At 39.2% G+C, this 21,592-nt stretch overlaps 1 protein-coding gene across 6 annotated transcripts in view; it reads left to right on the top strand.

Moving 5' to 3' along the window:
* TSC22D1 (TSC22 domain family member 1) overlaps positions 1-21,592 on the top strand; it is a 145,272-nt gene that overhangs the window by 121,621 nt on the left and 2,059 nt on the right. For 4 of the 6 annotated variants that reach the window (XM_017870988.1, XM_017870987.1, XM_017870991.1 and 1 more), the window contains one exon: positions 20,818-20,869. In XM_017870988.1, the coding sequence (XP_017726477.1) occupies positions 20,818-20,869 (52 nt within the window). Of the gene's footprint in view, positions 1-19,655; positions 19,727-19,988; positions 20,411-20,817; positions 20,870-21,592 lie in introns of those variants that run through there. The other 2 variants (XM_017870995.1, XM_017870993.1) reach the window with 2 other exon arrangements.

Here is a 21,592-nt window from a genome sequence, read left to right on the forward strand (position 1 = left end):
GTGAAAAGCATCCCAAAATAATCCTTGAAGAAACTAGTTTAGAATATAAAGTGGCATATAATACCTTTTGCTATGAAGTGCAGAACAGTATTTCTTGAATGTGCTGTGTACCATAATGATGGTCTCAGTAAGCATGCTTCTTTAAAGAAAAGAGGAGTCTTTCAGAAAACCAAGAGAGCAAAAGTGAGAGAGATCTCTTGTATCATATATTGGTTACTGCGCGGTCCTATGATGCATCATGCTGTCTTGACTTCGTTGGGACTCTGGAATACAGCATTTCCCCTTGCTGTTCTCCCTGCTGGAAGAGTTCTTCCATGACTAATCCCATCATCTCTTTCAGGTCTTTACTCAAAACTCACTTTCTCAGGGAGCCCTTCCTTGAAGGCGGGCTAAAACTTCATCCTCTCTGATCTTTTATATCCCTGCTTCTGTTCTTTAATTTGTCTCCTGGGTACTTGTCCTTATCTCGTGTACTATATATGTACTTATTTGTTGTTTACCTTTTCAACCCCATTTGAATGTTTCAGGAAGACAGACACTTTTGTCCATTCTGTTCGTACTGAATCCCGTGCCTAGAACAGTGCCTGACACAAAATGGGTGCTCAATGTATATTTGTTGAATTTTCATCATTAAAAAAAAAAACTGTTTCCAGTGATAACCAGTCTTTCAAGGGACTGAGGATTACTAAAACATGACAGCATCTGTTATGATTAGAGTGCAGAAATATTTTTTGCTTTTCATAGTGGTGATGAGTATGACCTTATCAAGTCACATAACTCCTTTGTGCCTTGGTTTCCTCCTCTATATAAATGGGAATAATAATGGTACATAGATGGGGTGGTTATTGAAAGGATTAAATGAGCTAATATACATAACGTGTAGAATAGGGACTGACAAGTAATAAGTCTAATCAAGTATTTTCTGTTATTATGATTACAATAATTGTTGGATACTTTCTGCATGGGACACATTGGTAGATAAAATGGAAAAACAAAACTTCTGCCTTTGTCTAGTATGTTTTAGTGGAGGAAGGAAGGAAGCCAATAAACATAGTAACTAAACATAGTAACATAGTAAATATACTAAGTAAATGGGAATGATTTCAGGCTGGAGAAGAATTGCTCCTGGTGTGGGAGTAGAGGATGAGGAGGAGCATAAGGGTTTCAATGGTGTCAATAACTTAGTTTGGGGGGCGGGGGGGGGGTTGTGGGTGTTTGTTCTACCATTATGCTTCCTAACTTACACATATGTTGTTATATATGTTTACATAATTTAAATACTTCATTAAAAAATGCTTTCTGGGCTGGGCGCGGTGGCTCAAGCCTGTAATCCCAGCACTTTCCTTTGGGAGTCCGAGACGGCGGATCACGGAGGTCAGGAGATCGGAGACCCATCCTGGCTAAACACGGTGAAACCCCGTCGCTTACTAAAACTACAAAAAACCTAGCCGGGCGACGTGGCGCGCCTGTAGTCCTAGCTACCTGGGGAAGGCTGAGACAGGAGAATGCGTGAACCCGAGCGGAGCCCTTGCAGTGAGCTGGAATCGGCGGGCCAGCATCAGCTCCAGCCCTGGGTGAGCAGAGCCGAGACTGCCGTCTCAAAAAAAAAAAAAAAAAAAAAAATGCTTTCTGTTCCAGCATCTTCAGTGTTAAAACAGGTTAATCTCTCATTTAATTTAGTTATCCTGATTAGGTAAGAAGCTTGGTTTTAAAGAAAATCTCTTCATATAACGTAACTGGTCTTCCCCTGCTGTCCCCCTCCCCCAGTCTAATTTATTAAAGACAAAGTTTTTTTATAATTAACTCTATTTTTACTCACAATATGTATTTGAGGTATTCAGTTTTATGTGTTTGTGTAGAATTACCCTAACTTGGGTTAAGTAATAGATGATGGAACTTATGCTTTGTCACCAACATCATTTTAATGGCCTTTGCAAAACATCTTGTTTTATTCAAAATAATGCAGCTGAATTTTTAAATATATGTAGTATTTAATTTGGGTAATGGAACAAAGGAATTCATTCCCTCTACACCAGACTAAATTAATCATTTATGTTTTAACTTTACCTTTACACCAATGCAAAATCATTAAGTAAAAGTGAAGCATCTTCAATTAAGAGCATTTCTTATTAGAAACACACATATAATATTCTGATAAATCTGTATATTTTAGATATAAATTGTCTGAAGGTGTCTAGCCATGATGACTAGAAGTAACATTTACTATTTTAAGGACAGGTGTCAGTCTTTTATGAAATTAATTGAACTGCTTATTTCTGGGGTGTCTAGAAATAGCCCACTTTTTGATTCTGCTAGATTATTGAGTCATGCCCTGTACCAAAGCCGACTGACTTGAGTTTGGATCTTGGCTCTGCCATTTATTAAACATATGTCTCCTTGGGTAAGTTGTCTGACCACTCTCAGATTTCTTTATTTATGTTAATGAAAATAACTTTATTGCATCAAGTAATAAATACATATAAAGATATAAACAGTTATTTTCTTCCAGTTTTGATCAACATAAAGTATGCTTCGCTGAAATCTACTGGTAGTCTTAGTTTGAACATTTTGGGTGTTCCGTGTTAGGTTTGGTAGGTTGCTCTGCTGTATTTATAACTTGTGCATTTTAAAAATTGATTTCAGTGCACTAATAGTTATGCATATTTTATGCCAAAAGAAGTTATATTAAGCAGAAACAAGGACTGGCTACTAAGTGTGCTGTCAGTATTTAAAATCCTTATAGTTGTATTAGCTTAACAGAGAACAGTTTGGGTCACAGAAACATATTCAAAAGAGAAGGTTAAAGGGAGATACTGGTATCTTGGAGGCAAACTACAGTTTGCTAAGATAACTTTACATGCACCTTTTAAATCAAGGCCTAAAAAAATAACCTGGATAGTTCCTAACTACTGAAAATGTAAATTCTAATTAACTGCAAAATCTTTTTTCAATCTGGGAGACTGTAGTTCAGAGCCTGGTGAAACATGAGAGGAAAAACCAACCTGTTAGCATTTTGAAAACAAGAGTTTCATCAGAACAGGGGAGGTGAACCGTAACTTCTCATCTTGTAAAAAGATGGAAAACCTTTAAAGCCAAAAGCAGCAAAGATATAGCACTCTGTTCGGTTTCAGCCAAGCACTTACCAACTTTCTAGAGTGAATAATGCCTCGATTTAGTCTCTTTATTCTGTTCTTACTCCATGTAGGCGGGTTTGATCTCTTCCCAACTCTTCAATGGGGCTCCTGGCTGATCCCAGCTCCCTGGGTGTAGCCTACGGATGGTGGCCCATAGTCACTCAGCAGCTGGCAGTACTGTGGGGGCATCACCAGGCTGTCAGAAGGCAAGCAGATGCTCCTAGAGTGCAGTCAAGTTGCTTTGTAAGACATACTTACCCCTCCCCATGAGTAGCCCAGCCACGCCATGAGGACAGTGATGGCATGGGGCCCTGTGAGGTGCAGAGGCCCAGGCTCCCTGTGCTCGGGCTCTGGGGGCACAGTGTGCCCTCACCCTGGTGCCCACTGTAGCATGTCACCCACACATTAGGCAGGTGAGTGGGCACAGAGGAGGCCATAAACTTCAAGCAGACTTTTTGACTTTAAAATGAAGAAAAGAATGGTACCTACTGCCTCAGAGTAGTAAAGATTAACTGGGGTATGAGTGTGTACCAGTTTCCTTTTTCGAGTAGTTCCCACCAACTCTGCCCCTCCTTTTTGCTGTACATTGGGGTTGCCTTACAACATCTCACTTTAGTTCCATGACTTGTTAGTTACTTCTGGTTACTTAACCTCATTTGGGTACTTCAGACTTAGTTATGTTATTTGATAGCTTTATGTCTTGTTTTGTTCAAAGCTCTCCTCTTCTGTCAAGTCAGACTAAGCTTGTGTCTCCAGCAGTTTGGAATCGACATGAGAGGACCTGTACTGTTTCCATCTATGTCTGTCCCCTGTCTGCTTTCCTGACTGAACAAGTCCCTGATGTGGGGCTGGGAGTGCAAAAGTGGGAAAGCACGGAGGTGTCCTTGCCAGGCAGCCCTTGGTGAGCTTGCAGTCCTCTCCTCGGTCAGCCATGGCGGATGTCATATTTGTGATCGGTGGGATAAATATGGGCATGCAGTGGCCCCAACAGGCGTCATAGGTAAGGGGCTGTGCCCCCTGTAGCTCATTGGGGTCTCCTCAGCCCCTTCCACGATACGACCTCATGTCACAGTTGACCCTCAGCTGGTGGCTTCGTGCCGCATTCTTCTGAATCCCCTCCAGAGCCATTTGCTTAAAGTCTCAATTCATTGGTGAGAAATATGCATGTCATGGTTTGTTTTTCTTTCTCCTAATAACTGCTATTAATTGTGCTCAGTTGAATCACCCTTACACTCTGGTAGCAGGCTTCCTTACTAGCATGTCAACCCATTTCTATCACTTTCCAGCTAATTTTGGTCATTTAAACAGTTACTTACCATTTTTTAAACACTCAGTTCTTTGCATTTTGAAATTTGACTCTCATGTCAGAATCAAAGCTCTCTTCTCTGCCCACTCTTTCCCTGAAAAGGAAAAAAGGAACCCAGTCTGCTACTGGCACCTTGGAGTGGAGGCTGTTTTTGGCTCTCACACGCATCCCTCCCTCCTTGGCAGTAGCAGTGGACTAGCATGGAGGTGGGAAGGAAGAACCGAGGGGCAGAGTCTCTGTGTCGACTGTTGCAGTGTCCCGCTTCTGTCACGGTTGCAGCTGCCGTCTGTCTACCTCTGTCTAACGGACTGTCCGTTGGCTCATTCTGTGAGGCTGCCATCCCACATGGGCTTTCTCGAAGGACACATTTGCTGGCTCCGTAGGGTACCTGGCATTGGAGAGCTGATCCGATGTCTTCATTTCCCCACTCCCTCCACAGTTAAATCACTTCATTTTCTTGGTCTCCTCGTTAGGTAGAGGCTACTCTCCCATTCAAGGTTCTCGCAGATGCCTCAAGCCTAGCCACCTTCTGTAGTGTCCACTAGACCCGCGGAAAACTCAGGTGTCTTTGTCATGCCAAATGGCTGTTCCAATGTGTGCGACCGCCCAGCTCTGCCATCTCTTTCCTGTATGGATTTCTGAGGTAATCTCATCCACTCCCAAGGAGATTCACTGCTACCTAACTGCTACCTAACAACTTTTCTTATGCCAGTATTTTCTTCTGCTCGACCCCTCCTGAGTTCCAAAACCGTATTTCCCACTGCCTAGTAAGTCCTATCAGTGTTATACCCCAGAACCGGTTTACTCCCCTTAGCCTACAGCGTTATTCTGGCTAATGGCATCACCTTCCACCTGTTCACATAATCCAAAAACCTGTGAGTCATCCTGCCTCCCTTACCTCACGCCAGCCAGTTCTGTCAGTTCTATGTCCCAATGTCTTTGAATCCATCCCACTTTTCTCTCTGTCTCCCCTTTGCTCCTTGGTTTTAGCCCTCATTATTTCCTTCCTTTTACCCCCAGTTCCATCTCTTGTAGTCTTGTACACTGTGGTCAGAGTGACCTTGCCAAAACACAAATCCTGTTACATCATTTGCCTGCTTTAAACCCTATTGTGTGAACCTTCATTGCCCTCAGACTAAAGTCCAGTCTCCCATCACATGGCCTGTGAGGCCCCAGCCTGTCTTGACCTTTTTTCCTTTTACTGCCTTTCTCTTCATCTCCCACTGCTAAACCCCAACCTCCTATTCCCTAGCCACACTCAACTACTGCGAGGTATCCAAACTCAGCATGCTGCTTCATGACCCTGGCTTTTGCCTGGCCCTTCTTTTTTCATGGAGTATTGTCATTCTCTTTGTACCTTGTAGTCTAACTGGACAACTCCTATTTGTTTTTCAACACCCAGAGGGTAAGTCTTCTGCTCTCAGAAACACTCCCAGGCTGCTTTCTGCTAACCATCATTTTTTATATACACTCACATTATACAAAATATCATATGTCTTTCTCCCCTTGTTCCCTGCAACTGCCCCCAAGTCACTAAAAGCAAGGATTGTGTCTTACTCATTTTGATAACTGTGGTGCCAAGCCTAAAGTTCCTGGCCTTTCATGGGTGCTCATTGATAATAAATGCGAGTAAATCAATAAAGAAATGGCTGAAGAGCTAATGTGTAGAAAGTTTTTAAATTCTAGTTTATATCTTTCCGGCTAAGATGTATTATGTTGACCATTTCTTTTACAGTAGTTGGCAGCAGGTTTAAATGCTAAAAAGTGACCCTCATTCTCATTGTAAATTTTTATTTCCCACTTCATTGGCCCCACTCAACACTTGATTATTTTCATCATATTGTCTTCTTACCCTTGTTTAACCATGGATAAAGGAGAATGTGGCAATGTCAGAATCACACTCAGATGATACGGAAGGAGATCCAAGATGATGACCACCTAGAGTAAAAATCCTTGGGGTATATTGGGGCACCACAGAAGTTCTCAGTGATGTGCTGCTAAAGCCATGTCTCCTATTCCTGGCCACGAGCCTAGGGGACACAGCCTGCCTGCCTTCTTTTACATTTTCTTTGATCCACTTGGATTTCCTCTAACTCGTCTTCTCACAGCTCTTGAGGGCTTTGCAAGGAACTGCCAGGACTAATGAAAGCACAATTTGAAAATCATCTTTATGCACATTCACTAAATAATGTGTCTGTCAGCAGGTGTGACTCTGTGTCTGTGGTGAGCCCCCTTCTCTGCCGGGACCTTGTCCCAGTGCCTGGAGAGCACCTTCTCAAACTGTAGACCTCGCTGGCACTGGGACTGATTTGAGTGCCCCTGCCAGCCTGCCCACCCTCAGAAAGGAAGCTGTGGAGGGCTAGGTCTCACCAAGAGCTCACCATCTCCACTCTAGACTAGGCCCAGAGACCCTGCAGCCAGGCTGCCTGACTCATAAGCAGCGTGGGTCTCTGGCTTTGGTTTCCACACAGCCTCCCAGCTTGTTTCTTCATCTGTAAAATGGGTGGCTTTCGATGACTACTGTGGCTCAGTTGAGATCAGCAGAAGGGCGTTTCCCTTTATGATCCCTTTGCTCTTCCAGCTCTAACATCTTACCCAGACACACACACACAGATCTCGAATTTCTGGTCTGCACTTCTAGGGCACACTAATACCGAATCAGCGTTTGGTTCTGTGCTCCATCCAACAGTTGATTAGGTAAACCCTGGACAAAGCACCTAATGCCTTTGGGCCTCCACTTCTAAACCTACAGAATAAGGAAATTAAATGATCTCCAAGGTCCATTTTGCTTTAAAATTCTGAATAGATCAGAGGGTTAAAGAAATCCTCAGACCCCATTTATGTCACAGAGCTGCTGCCCATGGAGGCCATAATATAGAAACGTGTCCCTTGATCGAAGCAGAGGTATTTATTATACACACACTGTGTCCCCAGCACAGAGAGTCAACTTTGCCAATGTGTTAATGCTTACCTAGGCCTGTACTACATTAGACATTCTGGAGCTAGGTAATATCCTTAAATTTATCTTTACCTTTGTAAATACAACTGTGTAATTGAGCTTCATCTGATTGTTTTAGGGTCACCAAGAGACTGCCTCTGATGGCCCTAAGTGGCTCTGTATGCATAGAAAAATGGTTAGTCGGTTAGTCTAGTTCCTACCAGCTCTTTTAGGACTGCTTATCGTTGTTGTTTTCTTCTGGAATTTAACAGGAAAATTAGCTTAAAGTAACTAGTTATTTTAAAAGCGCTCAAAGCATCTATTTTCATAGCTGTGCAAAAGTAAAAGAGAAATAATATTCATTTTTCACTTCATGCAAGAACCTCACTTGCATGAGGTTCTCGAAATAGAAAATCATAATCAGGACAACTTTTCACTTCTTCAGATGTTTTATATAGAATATCATTTGGCTTCTAAATCTGTGATTCCTTTTTTGTCTGTGGCTCCAGATTTTCATAATCTACCACTATTAAGCAGAAGTGGTAATTTATGAAGAAATTTGGGTTTGAAATGCTTATTATTTTCATGAAGATAAAAAGTAAAATGAGAATGTTAACCATTTGAGTCCTGTTGCTGAAGGGCATTGAGGGGAGTTGAGGCCCATTTCTCTCCCACTGCAGTAGTTCCTCTGAAAGTCTCCCTTACCATCTTAAAAAAAAAAAAACAAAAAAGCATTGGGTCTTCTTAGCATTATAGATATTCTTTTGGAACTAGTAGTTATGTTAAATAAGGTGAAGACAGCCATGGGAAAACCAAAAATTGTATCTAGAATTGTAACAATTTAAAAGTAATTATAAATGTTGAGAGAGAGAAAAATACAAAAAAAAAAATGTATTTACAGAGGGTAAATACATGTGCTATATGTAGATGTATATAAATAGATTATATTTAAATCTGTTAGCATTTTGTTACGACGTTTAAAATTCTCACACTTAAAGGAAATATTTAATTTTTACAAATCTTTTAACGCTAATATGGGATTTAGGAATGATTAATCACCAACAAACTCAACAGTTCTAAGAACAAAGCAAAATTATAGTTAAAAAATTCAAGCCTAGTAATGCATTTTATATAATGATAGAACAATTAGTTATAAAATAGACATTTTTAGGTCTCTTCGATGACTGTATTTAAGTCCTTGTATTATATCTTTTAAAATAGCTTTTGTTCCCTTTTTTCTTCTTTTAGTTTAAAATGTTTTAAATCAAAATACTACATGTAGGCTGGGCATGATGGCTCACGCCTATAATCTCAACACTTTGGAAGGCCAAGGTGGGAGGACTGCCTGAGCCCAGGAGTTCGAGTTCAGCCTGGGCAACATGGCGAGACACCGTCTCTATTAAAAAAAAAAAAAAAAAAAAAAAAAAAAAAAAAAGGAATTAAAAAAAAAAAAAAAAAAAAAAAAAAAAAGATAGGTATCTAAAGCAGCCAAATTCATAGAAATAGAAATTAGAGTGGCAGTTACCAGGGGCAGGAGAAGGGGGAAATGGGAAGTTATTTAATGGATAGTTTCAGATCTGCAGATGAAAAAGTTCTGAAGCTCTGTTTCACAATAGTAACAATATGCTTAACACTACTGAGCTCTACATTTTAAAATGGTTAATGTGGTAAATTTTGTTATGTGTTTTTTACTACAATAAAAAATGATACATGAAAATATAAAGTTAGATAGAATTTTAAGAATTATCAGTTTCTTTTCTTCTTCTTTTTTTTTTTTTCATCCCAGTCTGCTACTTAGGGGCAGTCATCTTTTCATTTTTTAAGATGTAAATTACATATAGTAAAGTTTCCCTTTTTAGTATACAGCAATAGTGTTGTTTGTTTTGATTCAGGGCATACACGCACAGGTTTGTAATATGGGTATGTTACGTGATGCTGAGTTTTGAGGTTCTGATAATCCCGTTACCCAAGTGGTGAACATGGTACCTGATAGGTAGCCTTTCAGCCCTGGCTCCCCTCCCTCCCCGCTTCTGGAGTCTCCAGTGTTTATTGTTCCCATCTTTGAGTTCTACATGTTTGGAAAAACAGTAGGCATACTACCACTACAATTTAGATATGAGATAGTTCCATCACCCACAACAATCCCCCTCCCCTACCCCAAGTTTCTGGGAACTTCTGATCTGGTTTTTGTCTCTATAGTTTTACCTTCTTCTCCAGAATGTCTCATAAATGGAATCATATGATTTGCAATCTTTGAATGCGGTTTCTTTCTCTTACCATACTATATTTGAGATTCATTCAGGTTGTTATGTGTATCAGTAGTTTGTTTCTTTGTATTGCTGAGTATTATGCCACTGTCTAGATGTACCATAGTTTGTTATCCATTCTCCAGTTGAGTGACATTTGGTTTGTTTCTAGTTTGGGATGATTAAAAATAAAGTCACTCTAAGCATTCATGTCCAAATTTTTGTGGTAACATGTTTTCATTTCTCTTGGATAAATAACTTGAATTGTGATTACTGGTTTTTATGGAAACTGTGTCTAACTTTATAAATAAGTGCAAAACTCTTCTGCAAAGTGGTTGTACCATTTTGCATTCCCATCATCAATATATGTGTTCCAATTTTTCTGCCTTCTTTTCAGCATTTTGTGTTTTCAGGTTTAAAATTTTAAACTATATTTTAGCTATTCTGATAGGTGTGTAGTGGCATATCATTATGGTTTTAATTTGCATTTCTCTAACAATTAATGGTGTTCAGCATTTTTTCCAGGTGCTTATTTACCATCCATATATCTTTGATAAAGTGACTGTTCATGTCATTTGCCCTTTTCTTTTATCGGGTTGTTTGTCTTCTTGCTATTGAGTTTTGAGTTCTTTATGTATTCTGGATATAAGTCCTTTATCAGATATGTGACTTGAGGTACTTAATTCTGGTCTATAGTTTGTTTTTTCATTCTTGTAACATTATCTTTCCATAAACAAGTTTTTCATTATGGTAAAAGTCTACTTTATCCATTTTTTTTCTTCCATGGATTGTGCTTTTGGTGTCTTACCCAAGAAATCTTTACTGGTTCAGGTTCAAAAGATTTCTCTTATGTTTTCTTATAGAAGTTTTATAGGTTGGGATTTTACAGTTATGTCTGTGATCCATTTTAAGTTAATATTTCATATGGTGTAAAGAATGGATCAGTTGTATTTGTTTTTTGCAGTTGTTCCAATACCATTTGCTGAAGACTTTTCTGAATTGCTTTACATATTTGTGGAAAATCGATTTGCTGCGTGTGTGTATGTGTGTGTTTATCTTTGACTAATCTGTTTTGTTCCGTTACTCTATGTCTGTCCTTTTACTAGTACCACACTATGGTGATGCAAGTAGCTTTACAGAAAATCTTGACATCTGGTAATGGGAGTTCAGCTTTGTTCTTTTTCAAAAATTGTTTCATTTATTCTAGTTTCTTAGTTTTTATACATACATTTTAGAATCACTTTGTCATTTTCAATAAAATGTCTTAGAATTTTGATAGAGATTATACTGAATCTATACGGTAGCTGGGAAGTGTGGAATTGATAGCTTAATGGTATTATCTTCTAATCCACAGATGGAGTATCTTGTCATTTGTCAGGTGCTCTTTGATTTCTTTCAGCAATGTTTTATAGTTTTCAGCATAGAGCTCTTCTACATGTTTTCTTAGATTTATACCTATTTCATGTATTTTTGTTTTAAAATTTCACTTTGTGTTCATTGCTGGTATATAGAAATATATTTGATATTCGTACATTGAAATTCTAGCTCATGACCTCGAGAAACTTGTATCTTGTTAGTTCTAATAATTTATTTGCAGATTTTTGGGGGAGTGTCCACATAGATAGTCATGTTATCTGTGAATAGATTTTTTTTTTCTTTCTTTCTAGTCTGGATGACTTTTATTCTTTTTCTTGCCTTATTGCCTGGCTGTTACCTTCAGTATGATGTTGAATAGGAATGCTGAGAGTAGACTCTTGCCTTGTTTCCAGCCTTAGGGGGAAAGCATTCATTCTTTTACTGTTACATATGATGTCTGCTGAATGTTTTTTGTAGATGCCCCTTATCAAGTTGAGGAAGTTTCCTTCAATTCCTATTTTGCTTAAAGTTTTCTTTTCCCTTTTTTAAAATCATGAATGGATGGTGATTTTGTCAAATGCTTTTTTTTTTGCATATAATGAGATTATATTTTTTCTTTTAGTCTGTTGATAGGGTGAATTACATGATTTTGAATGTTTACTTTGCATTCCCAGGATAAATGCCATTTGTTAATAGTATATTACTTTTATATATAGTTGGATTTGATTTGCTAAAATTTTGTTAAGAACTTTTGCATCTATGTTTATCAGAGCTATTAGTCTGTAGTTTTTCTTTTTTATAATGTCTTTATCTGGCTTTAGTGTTAAGGGAGTGCTGGCCTCATAGAATGAGTTGTAAAGTGGTTTTTTAAAATTTTCTCTCTCTCTTTAGTCTTGTGGAAGAGTTTGTATAGAATTGATATTATTTCTTTCTTTAAATATTTAGTGGAATTTACCAGTGAAACCATTTGAGCTTGAGGTTCTCTTTATAGAAAGAGTTTAAACTATAAATTCAATTTTGTAAATACATACAGGACTATTCAAGTTATCTGTTTCTTCTCATATGAGTTTTGGTAGTTTGTGTCTTTATAAGAATATGTCCATTTTTGTTTAAATTGTTAAATTTATTGAAATAAATTTTGATATGCCTTGTTTTTATTTTCATTCAGTTCAAAATACTTCCTAATTTTCCTTTTGATTGCTTATTTGACCTATGGGTTACTTAGATGTGTGTATTTTTTCCCCAAGTATTTGGAAATTTTTCAGATAATCTCATGTTATTGATTTCTAGTTTAATTACATTGTAGTCAGAGAACATAATGATAAAATCGACCTTTTATCATTATGTAATGACCTTTATTCTTTATAATATTCTTTGCACTGCAGTCTACTTTGAGTTATTGTAATATAGCCACCTCAGCTTTCTTTTATTGTTAACATGGCATATCTTCTTCCATGTTCTTATTGTACCTATTTGTGTTTTTATATTTAAAGTATATTTCTTATAGGCAGCATATAGTTGTGTCTTGGTTTTTCATCCAAACTGGCAATATCTGCCTTTTAATTGAGGTGCTTAATTGAGACCATTTATATTTAATGTGATTATTGTTTTCTTTTCTTTTCTTTTCTTCTTCTTCTTCTTCTTTTTTTTTTTTTTTTGAGACAAAGTCTTGCTCTGTTCCCCAGGCTGGAGTGCAGTGGTGCAATCTTGACTCACTGCAACCTCTGCCTCCCGAGTTCAAGCGATTCTCCTGCCTCAGTCTCCCAAGTAGCTGGGATTACAGGCATGCGCCACCATGCATGGCTAGTTTTTGTATTTTTAGTAGAGATGGGTTTTTACCATGTTGGCCAGGCTGGTCTTGAACTTAAGTGACCCACCCACCTGGGCTTCCCAAAGTGCTGGGCTTACAGGTGTGAGCCACCATGCCCAGCCTAATGTGATTATTGATACAGTTGGTTTAAATCTGCTATCTTGCTGTTCATTTTTTATTCTATTATTTATTCCCCTTTTATTCTGCTTTCTTTTAGATTATACATTTTTTATGATTCCGTTTTATCCTCCTGTGTTAACTTATTAGATTTACAGTTGGTAGCATACATCTTTAACTTATCATAATGTACTCAGCAGTATACTTCCCTTCCCCCTTCTTAGCCCTTGTTCTATCCTTGTCATACATTTACATCTACATATTGTAGTACATTCCCATACATTGTTATTTTTGCTTTAAACAGCCAATGATTATGATAGACAGAGCCTCAGTGTGTTGCCCAGGATGGCCTCAAATTCCTAGCTAGGCTCAAGTGGTTCTCCCACCTCAGCCTCTTGAGAAGTTGGGACTACAGGTATGTGGCACTACACCTGGCAACAGTCAATTATCTTAGATTTAGATAGTAAGGGGGAGAAGTTTTTATATTTAACCATTAGTTATCATTTCTGGTACTCTTCATTCTCTTGCATAGATCTAGTTTTTTCATCTGGTATCATTTTCCTTCTGTCTGAAGGAGTTACAGTAATGAATCCTTCCAGCTTTTGTATGTCTGAAAAAGTCTTAATTTCACCTTAAATTTCTGAAAGATGTTTTCACTGGGCATAGAATTACAGATTGACAGGGTTTTTTTTTTTCTTTCAGTTAAAGATGTTGCTGCACTGTCTTCTGTCTCGCATTGTTTCCAACCAGAAGTCAGCTATCATTCTTATCTTTGTTGCCCTGTACATAACCTAGTTTTTTTCCTCTGGCTGCTTCTGAGATTTTATCACTGATAGTAAGCAATTTGATTATGATACACCTTGTAGACTTCTTCACAGTTCTCGTTTGGGGTTTAGATTCTTGGATCTGTAGGTTATTGTTTTAATAAAATGCGAGGAAAATTACCATTATTTCTTAAAATGTTTTCTCTCCTTTTTTCTTTCTTTTTTCAGGGACTTCACTACAGATATATTTGGCTGCTTGAAACTGCCCCACAGCTTATTGACACTTTGTTCTTTTTTTGATTTGTTTTTCTTTTGTTTGTTTGTTTGATTTTTGCGTCTTGCTCTGTGGCCCAGGCTGGAGTGCAGTGGTGCAATCTCAGCTCACTCCAACCTCCGCCTCCTGGGTTCAAGCAATTCTCCAGCCTCAGCCTCCTGAGTAGCTGGGATTACAGGTGTGTGCCCCCATGCCTGACTATTTTATATTTTTAGTAGAGACGGGGTTTCACCATATTGGCCAGGCTTGTCTCGAACTCCTGACCTAAAGAGATCCACCTACCTTGGCCTCCCAAAGTGCTGGGATTACAGGCGTGAGCCACCACACCTGGCCGATTTGTTCTTTTGATTCAATGTTTCTTCTGTGTTCTATTTTGGATAATTTCTATTGCTCATATATCACTAATACTTCTTCTGCCCTATCTAATCTACTGTTAATGTCATCTAGTGTATTTTTCTTCTCAAATATTGTATTTTTCACCTTGATAATTTAATTTAGGTTTTCTTTCATTTCTCACACATGTCCTTAATATGCTAATGTTTTCCTCTACTTTCTTGAACATATGAAATATAGTTATAACTGTTTTTAATGTTCCTGTCTATAAATCATCTTTGTCATATCTGGGTCATTTTGATTAATTTTTCTCCTCATGAGTCATATTTCCCTGCTTGTTTATATGCCTGGTACTTTTTATTGGATGCCAGACATTGTGAATTATTGGATGCTAGAGACTTTATTAAATATTCTTGAGCTTTGTTTTGAGAGAAAATTAAGTTACTTGGAAACAGTTTGACCTTTCAAGGCTTCGTTTTAAACTGCTTTATGTAGGACCAAAACACCCTTCAGTCTAGGACTCATTTTTCCCTTAAATTAGTCCTACACTGAAGGGAATTAGAATTCTTCTAAGCATTCAGAAGGAGACTTAGGCAATATACTTCTGAATATCTGATGTCCCTGTTTACAGAGTTTTTTCATTTAGGCTGGTGGGTGGTAATACCAGCTGTGCCTACCCTATGTGATTTCTGAAAATCGTTCTGCCTGCTTCTTTTTGGTCGTTCTCTCCCAAGCCTCTGGTAGGTTCCTACATGCAGGTGTGGTAAGGACTCTGCTGAAGCCTGGAAGCAGGAAAAGTGCTACAGATCTCTATAAACCTTTTAAAGTGTGTGTGTGTGTTTTTAATCAAAATACATGTACATACCCAAAGAGCAAATAGAATGAATAGGAAAAAAAATAGCAGTTCCCTTTTTTCACTCATCCAGTCGGTGCCTTAGACACAGTTTTAAATTAGACACTTTTAAATTTTAGTTGTTTTTTCTCGTCTTTACCTCCACATTTCTATGTAATATATTTATACTTACACTATTTCTTGCTTTTTCCATTTTAGATTTTAGGTAATCAAGTTGTAGTAGATTAGGATTTAGCACTTCTAAACCATTCCTGCCATGCAATTTTTCTTCCTGTTACCTTCACAATAAAGTTAACTTTTTAAAGGTAAATCCATAAAAAAATGAAAAAATAATATGGGTCATGTAGATTTTATTTATGAGTATTCTGTGTTTCCTTCCTTGCTCTGTTTTCAAACTGCTTTGAGCTTATCTAATTTTTCCATTAGATCTATCATATACCTATCAGTAGCTCCCCTGTGCCCTGCAAATGCTTAGATGTGTTAGATAATCTGTGTGTTCATTAGCAAGCTTTCCCTCCTGGAGTTCTCCAGCTTCCCTTACCATTGCAGACCAGGTACAGACCACCTGCAGCTTGGGCTTGTCCAGCAGCAGTCCCCCTGAGATCTCCCTGGACTTCAGCCTGCTGATGCCCTTCCTTTCCTCCAGTATCTGAGTCCCTGGTTCCTATTTCCCATGCCTGCCTTTTTTCTTGATTTGCTCCTCCATTTTGGTGTCTGAAATATCTAAAAATGTTTTAATTCTACCTTTACACTCAAATGATGATTTGGCCAAATAAAGAATTCTGGATAAAAAACTCCTTTCTCTCAGAATTTTAAAGACATTTTCTTCGTCTTTTTCTAGCTGCCAGCAAAGTGGTTCTGTTGCTAGTCCCTGTGTTTGTAACTTGTTTCTTCCATTTGGAAGCTTTTAGGATTTTCTCTATCTGCCTAGTGATTAAGGTTTCAGGGTAGTGTGCTTTGGTGGAGGGCTTTTTCATTTCTTGTGGTGGGCATTTGGTCATCTCATTTAACTGGAGACTTGTGTCCTTCAGTTCTGGAACAATTCTTAAATTATTTGATAATTCTCTTCCTTCTGTCCTCTCTCCAAAATAGAAATGCATCCTATTTTGATGTTGGACCTCCTAGATTTATCCCTTAAGTTTCTCTTCCGATTCTTTGTTTGTTTGTTTTTGAGACAGAGCCTTGCCCTATTGCTCAGGCTGGAGTGCAATGATGCAATCTCAGCTCACTGCAACCTCTACCTCCCGGGTTCAAGCAATTCTTCGTCAGCCTCCCCAGTAGCTGGGATTATAGATGTGTGCCACCACGTCAGCTAATTTATTTGTTTTTTTTTTAAGTATAGACAGGGGTTTACCATGTTGGCAAGGCTGGTCTTGAACTCCTGACCTCAAGTGATCCGCCCACCTCACCCTCTCAAAGTGCTGGGATTACAGGCATGAACCACCACGTTCGCGCCCGGCCACTGTTCTTTTTGGAAGCTTTTTCCAACCAGCCTTTCTGTGGAGATAAGGAAATGTAAAATGTGGTTGAATTTAACAGCCATTTCTTTGGCATTTCTTCTTGTTTTGACAGTGTGTGGGACCCGACACTAAAACATTATTTGTTGTTTATCTGCCATTCACATTTAACTGATAGTCCTGTAGTTTCATTTGTTAAACCTGGTGAGTATATTCCCATGACTAGTGAGAGTAAACTAGAAAAATGGAGGTGACGTGGGAGTCCTTAGACAGGAGTGATTTGGTCAGGTACAGGGTAATGTGCCTTCGCTTCTTTCCTGGCAGTTGTTTTAGATTTGCAAGGAGTTTGGACAGGGGGAGAAAGAGGTTACTCTACTTGAGTGCTGAATCTCTGACTGTACCTGTGTTGGCCAAGTCAGATCAAGTTTGGAAGAAAAGCACACGTTATAGGAACCAGAAACACTCAGGCCTGTTCCTCTTTTCCTATCTTGTCATGCTTGCTACCAATATGCAGTAGCGGTTGAATTGGAGTCTATGTAAAAAGGCTCTTAGGCAGACAACAACAGAAAATACCTCAATCTCAGTTGTCCAGGCTGTTTAATGTGTATGAGTTCCCACTGGGGTGGTACCTCCTGATCTTTACTCAGTGCCTGAAATGGACTTACATGGTTCATGACTTTAAGGATCTCTCCTGGAAGCCTTGTGGTGTTTTTCTCTGCCCTGTCAGCAAGTCTCAGTGAGCTCTGACGAGGCACCAGACATATGGATCGTTTGTCTTGCAATTAGAAGAGCCTTTGAATGTAATTCTAGCCATTTGTGCCACAGACATTTCTGATCCAAGGGTTTTCCCTCCATGTAGCTTTCCATTTCCTTTGCCTTCTTTTTCAAATTATCTTTTCAGTTTTCATACAAAAGTCTAGTTTTAAAGGAATCTAGCGTATTTACGTGAAATATATGAAAAGATTAGATTGCTAATCATTTTATTAGCTGCAAATCCTTTGGCTCAACAAATTCTCCAGAAGTGTGCACACACACATACATGTTCAAGGATGTATGTAGAAGGATGTTTCTTGCAATTTTATTTAAAATATCCAAGTATTAACAATAACTGTAATGTCCTTCAATAGGGAAATGGGTTAAATAGACTATGGTTGCTTATATTTGCTTCTCTTGCTTGATACAATGGATGATCAGTTAAAATGATTGAAATAAAAACAGCTTTCTGTTTATGTTGGAGAACAGCATGAATAAATTCAGTTAATTTAGTAATTTTTTAAAACTCCAGCGGGAATTTAAAATTTTTTATGTGACCTTAGAGTTTTGTTTTTTAAAGCTCTTTTTATAGCTTAAATGGTGCTTGAATACCTTTTTTTCGTGAAGTTGGCATTCAGTTAAAATATGTACATGGAATTTAGCATACAAATAGTTTTAGGTATAGCTTTAACTTTCAAAATATAGAAACCATCATGCAGTCAATAATACTCTGGTTAGCATTCATAGACTTAGGGCCACATGCCTGCTTCCCAAATAATTATGATTTCTAAGCTTATACTTAGTCTCTTTTTATTGGAAATGGATATCTTTTTTAAAACAAATAAGCATCATATGAGTTAATGTTTAATTTTATAAATTATAAATATGCTAACAATTACTGTTATTTTAAAGCCAAACCTTAAAATTTGGAGAATATGAACCTTTCAGTAAAAAGGGAATCTCATCGCTTTATAGTTAGTCACACTTTGGTTTTTAACCCAAAAGAGAATTGTGGTCTTCATCATCTACTGCGCTCACCAGTAGATGTGGTCTTCATCATCTACTGGTCTGGTTCCTAATCACTTTGGACAGTTTCTGAAAACCAAATCCACCTACCCCCACTATCAGCATTGAGTCAACTTAAAAATTGTCTAAATAGCTCTGATGGCAATTTTAGGAAAGGATGCTGCTTGAGGAAAGATGCTTATTTGGGAGAGAAGACGGTGCGTGTGTGTGCATGTGCGTGTATTACATATATATGTTCTACGGTCAGATTTTATGTTGGAATTACTTGTGATGAGACAATTTTATCTACAGATTAGAGAGGTCTCCCCAAGTACTTTGTAGATTTTTTGGACTTTATATTATCATGCCATTAGAGGGCAGTATTGTAGAGGTTAAGTTTTCTTTCTCGCATGTATTGACTAGCAAACTGTTTATGTTATAATTAAGTAAACTTCAGGGCTTAGATTTCTAGTATATTAAGTTGTAGCCTTAATTGATGCATCCCTGAAAGTATTTTAAATTAATATAGGAAATGTTGAAAGGGTTAAGCTATTTTATTCCCACATCTCTTGATTTTGGTTTGGAGAAGAGAATTATTTGGTCAGTGTGGCCAAGAGGGTGAAATAGAGGTGAGCCTACAGCATCTATTGGCTGCTTAACTATTTTTAACCACTATTATATCCTCCTTTTTCTGGTTCAGGACACGCAAATGGGCAAAGAGACTAACTTCAAGGATTTGTGTGCTTTGAATACATACTTTACCATATTTCAATCCCTCTGATGTAAGAAGGCTCACAGGATTGAAGGTTTGAGTCTTAGAGGAATTGTTACTCAGCTTCCAAAAACGTGCCTTAGGGACTTACTAAAAATAGATCTATGTGGAATTCAACCTGTGGATTGACTTTTCTAGGTCTAAATAGAAGAAGGCATATTTAATTACTGGGGAGAAGGTGCTAATAGGGAGATATGATCTTAAGGTTTGTGGTTCTGGGGGCTTTTTGGGAAGATCCTGGATTTTATCTGGAGTCTTTCCCTCATGCCTAGCAAAGAATATATAGTTTTTTGTTTTGTTTCTATAAAACAAAAGGTAGTATCTCTCAAAAAGTAAATGTGATTTTTTTCCCCTCTAAAATTAAAAAAATAGTATGATCGCAGGATGATTATTATCCTTAAAAATAAAACCGTCTATAAAATCCTCCCAGTACCGCTGCCGGTAAGAACTAGATAATTGAAATCAAGACACTCGAGCTCTTGCAAGTCTTACAGTGGTGGGACTGGGCATGCCCAGTAGCTCAGACGGTTCTGGTTGCAAATAGGAAGCTTTCGCCGTTCAGCAGCCGCGGGACACAGCTCCGGGGTCGGGGTCTGACTCCCTTAAACGTAAGCACGTGGGGGGGCCCCTATAGTATTTTTCAGGGATCCTTCACATTTTCTGCCGAAGCAGTGGCCCAGTGTTCTGAAGCCGCCCTGGAAACCTCTGGGCCCAGCAGCCCACTCCCTCTGAGCACGGCCCTCGCCAGGCCAGCCCACCCCACGAGCGGGATCCGGAGAATGGGGCGGAGGTGGGGTGGGGGGAGGCGGGGAAGCAGGGAAGCGGGAGGACCAGGAAGGGAGAAGGGGAAGGGAGAAGGGGGCGGTCCCAGTGGCGTGCCGGCCAATCGGCGCAGCTCTTTCCTGCATATATTTTGCACTAAGACCGGGAGTCCTGGTCTAGAGCTGAGTGGAGCCCGGCTGCGGATCTGGGAAGCGGCTCTGCAAGGCACTGGGATCCGCATCTTCCTGGGATCACGAAGCCCCAGAAGCTGGGTTTCTTTAAATTAGGGCTGCCGTTTTCTGTTTCTCCCTGGGCTGCGGAAAGCCAGAAGATTTTTATCTAGCTTATAGAAGGCTGCTGGTGTTCCCTCTTTTTTTCCACGAGGGTGTTTTTGGCTGCAATTGCATGAAATCCCAATGGTGTAGACCAGTGGCGATGGATCTAGGAGTTTACCAACTGAGACATTTTTCAATTTCTTTCTTGTCATCCTTGCTGGGGACTGAAAACGCTTCTGTGAGACTTGATAATAGGTAAATGTCGGCTAGGATAGTTTCTTTAAATTTATTCGTGGGATACTTACAATAATACAGGTGAAAGATAGCCAGAATTCCTTTGTCCATTGCTGAGAGATTATGGTGACATGGATGTTGCTTTTCGAAATGTTTAGAATAACCTTATTTTTTCAAATCTGGCCAGAGAACAGGCTTTCCCCACATTATGTAATTTAGTCCTTTGTGGCTTACTAAAATAGGGAGATGCCTGGATATTCGTTAGTAAGAGAGGGGCTGGCATTTTCTGGAGGGTGATACATTACATAGTGTTAAAGAATATTCAAAATATGATGCTAGCAATATCACAAAATTGGAAGATCCTTTTTATCTTGGACGCTTAAGATAAATTCCATTTATCGATGACCTTTTTCCCTCCTCTTTTTCAGCTCCTCTGGTGCAAGTGTGGTAGCTATTGACAACAAAATCGAGCAAGCTATGGTATGTACTGATGAAAAATCATTTATAGTAAATGTGGGCACAGCACAAAAATAAGATGTTTTGTGGAACCAGTGCATCCCTAAGTTCAGATGATGTTGATTGCTCTTGATACGCGTAGAAATGCCGGCGCTGTCTCCATTCGGCCAGCGTGGAGCCACCTAACACGGCAGCCGTGGAGGGAGAAAGGGGCCCTGCGGATACTAAATAATCTCCTTCCCGGGACTGGTTTCACACAAGGGGATTTTCTCACGGTGACCCTTTTTGCTGGGGATTTATTAGGGAAGCAAGCGCTGGCCCAGTGTCTGCTTCGGCTGGTCGTGAGCACACCTTTAGCGATGTGGCTTTACTAGGAATCCTAACATTTTACTAGGGAGCCGGGAGGTGGGGAGGGCCCCAGAAGTCAGGATCCTGGGTAAGGGCCTTCTAGACGGTGCACAAACGGGTCCCCGGTGTTGCGGGCTCCTGCACAATGAAGAGGAATCGGAGAAAAGTTTTGTTTTCTTAGCCTGCGCCTGGATTTCTCCTATTTTTTATTTCCGCCTTGGCCGTTCTTTGTTATTGGAGCAGCGCCTGTGGCTCTTCTCACGGGATTCTCTGCCCACTGTTGCTAGGCAAACTCTGAACCTTTAATTCGGAGCTATAAATAACTCGGGCTCCCATTGGCTGCGACGTCTACCCAGGTTTCTGTGATGTCAGCTTAATCACGAAAAGCGGGGGGGTGGG

The sequence above is a fragment of the Rhinopithecus bieti genome, unplaced genomic scaffold, assembly GCF_001698545.2.
Source record: "Rhinopithecus bieti isolate Rb0 unplaced genomic scaffold, ASM169854v2 scaffold_5273, whole genome shotgun sequence".
NCBI lineage: Eukaryota > Metazoa > Chordata > Mammalia > Primates > Cercopithecidae > Rhinopithecus > Rhinopithecus bieti.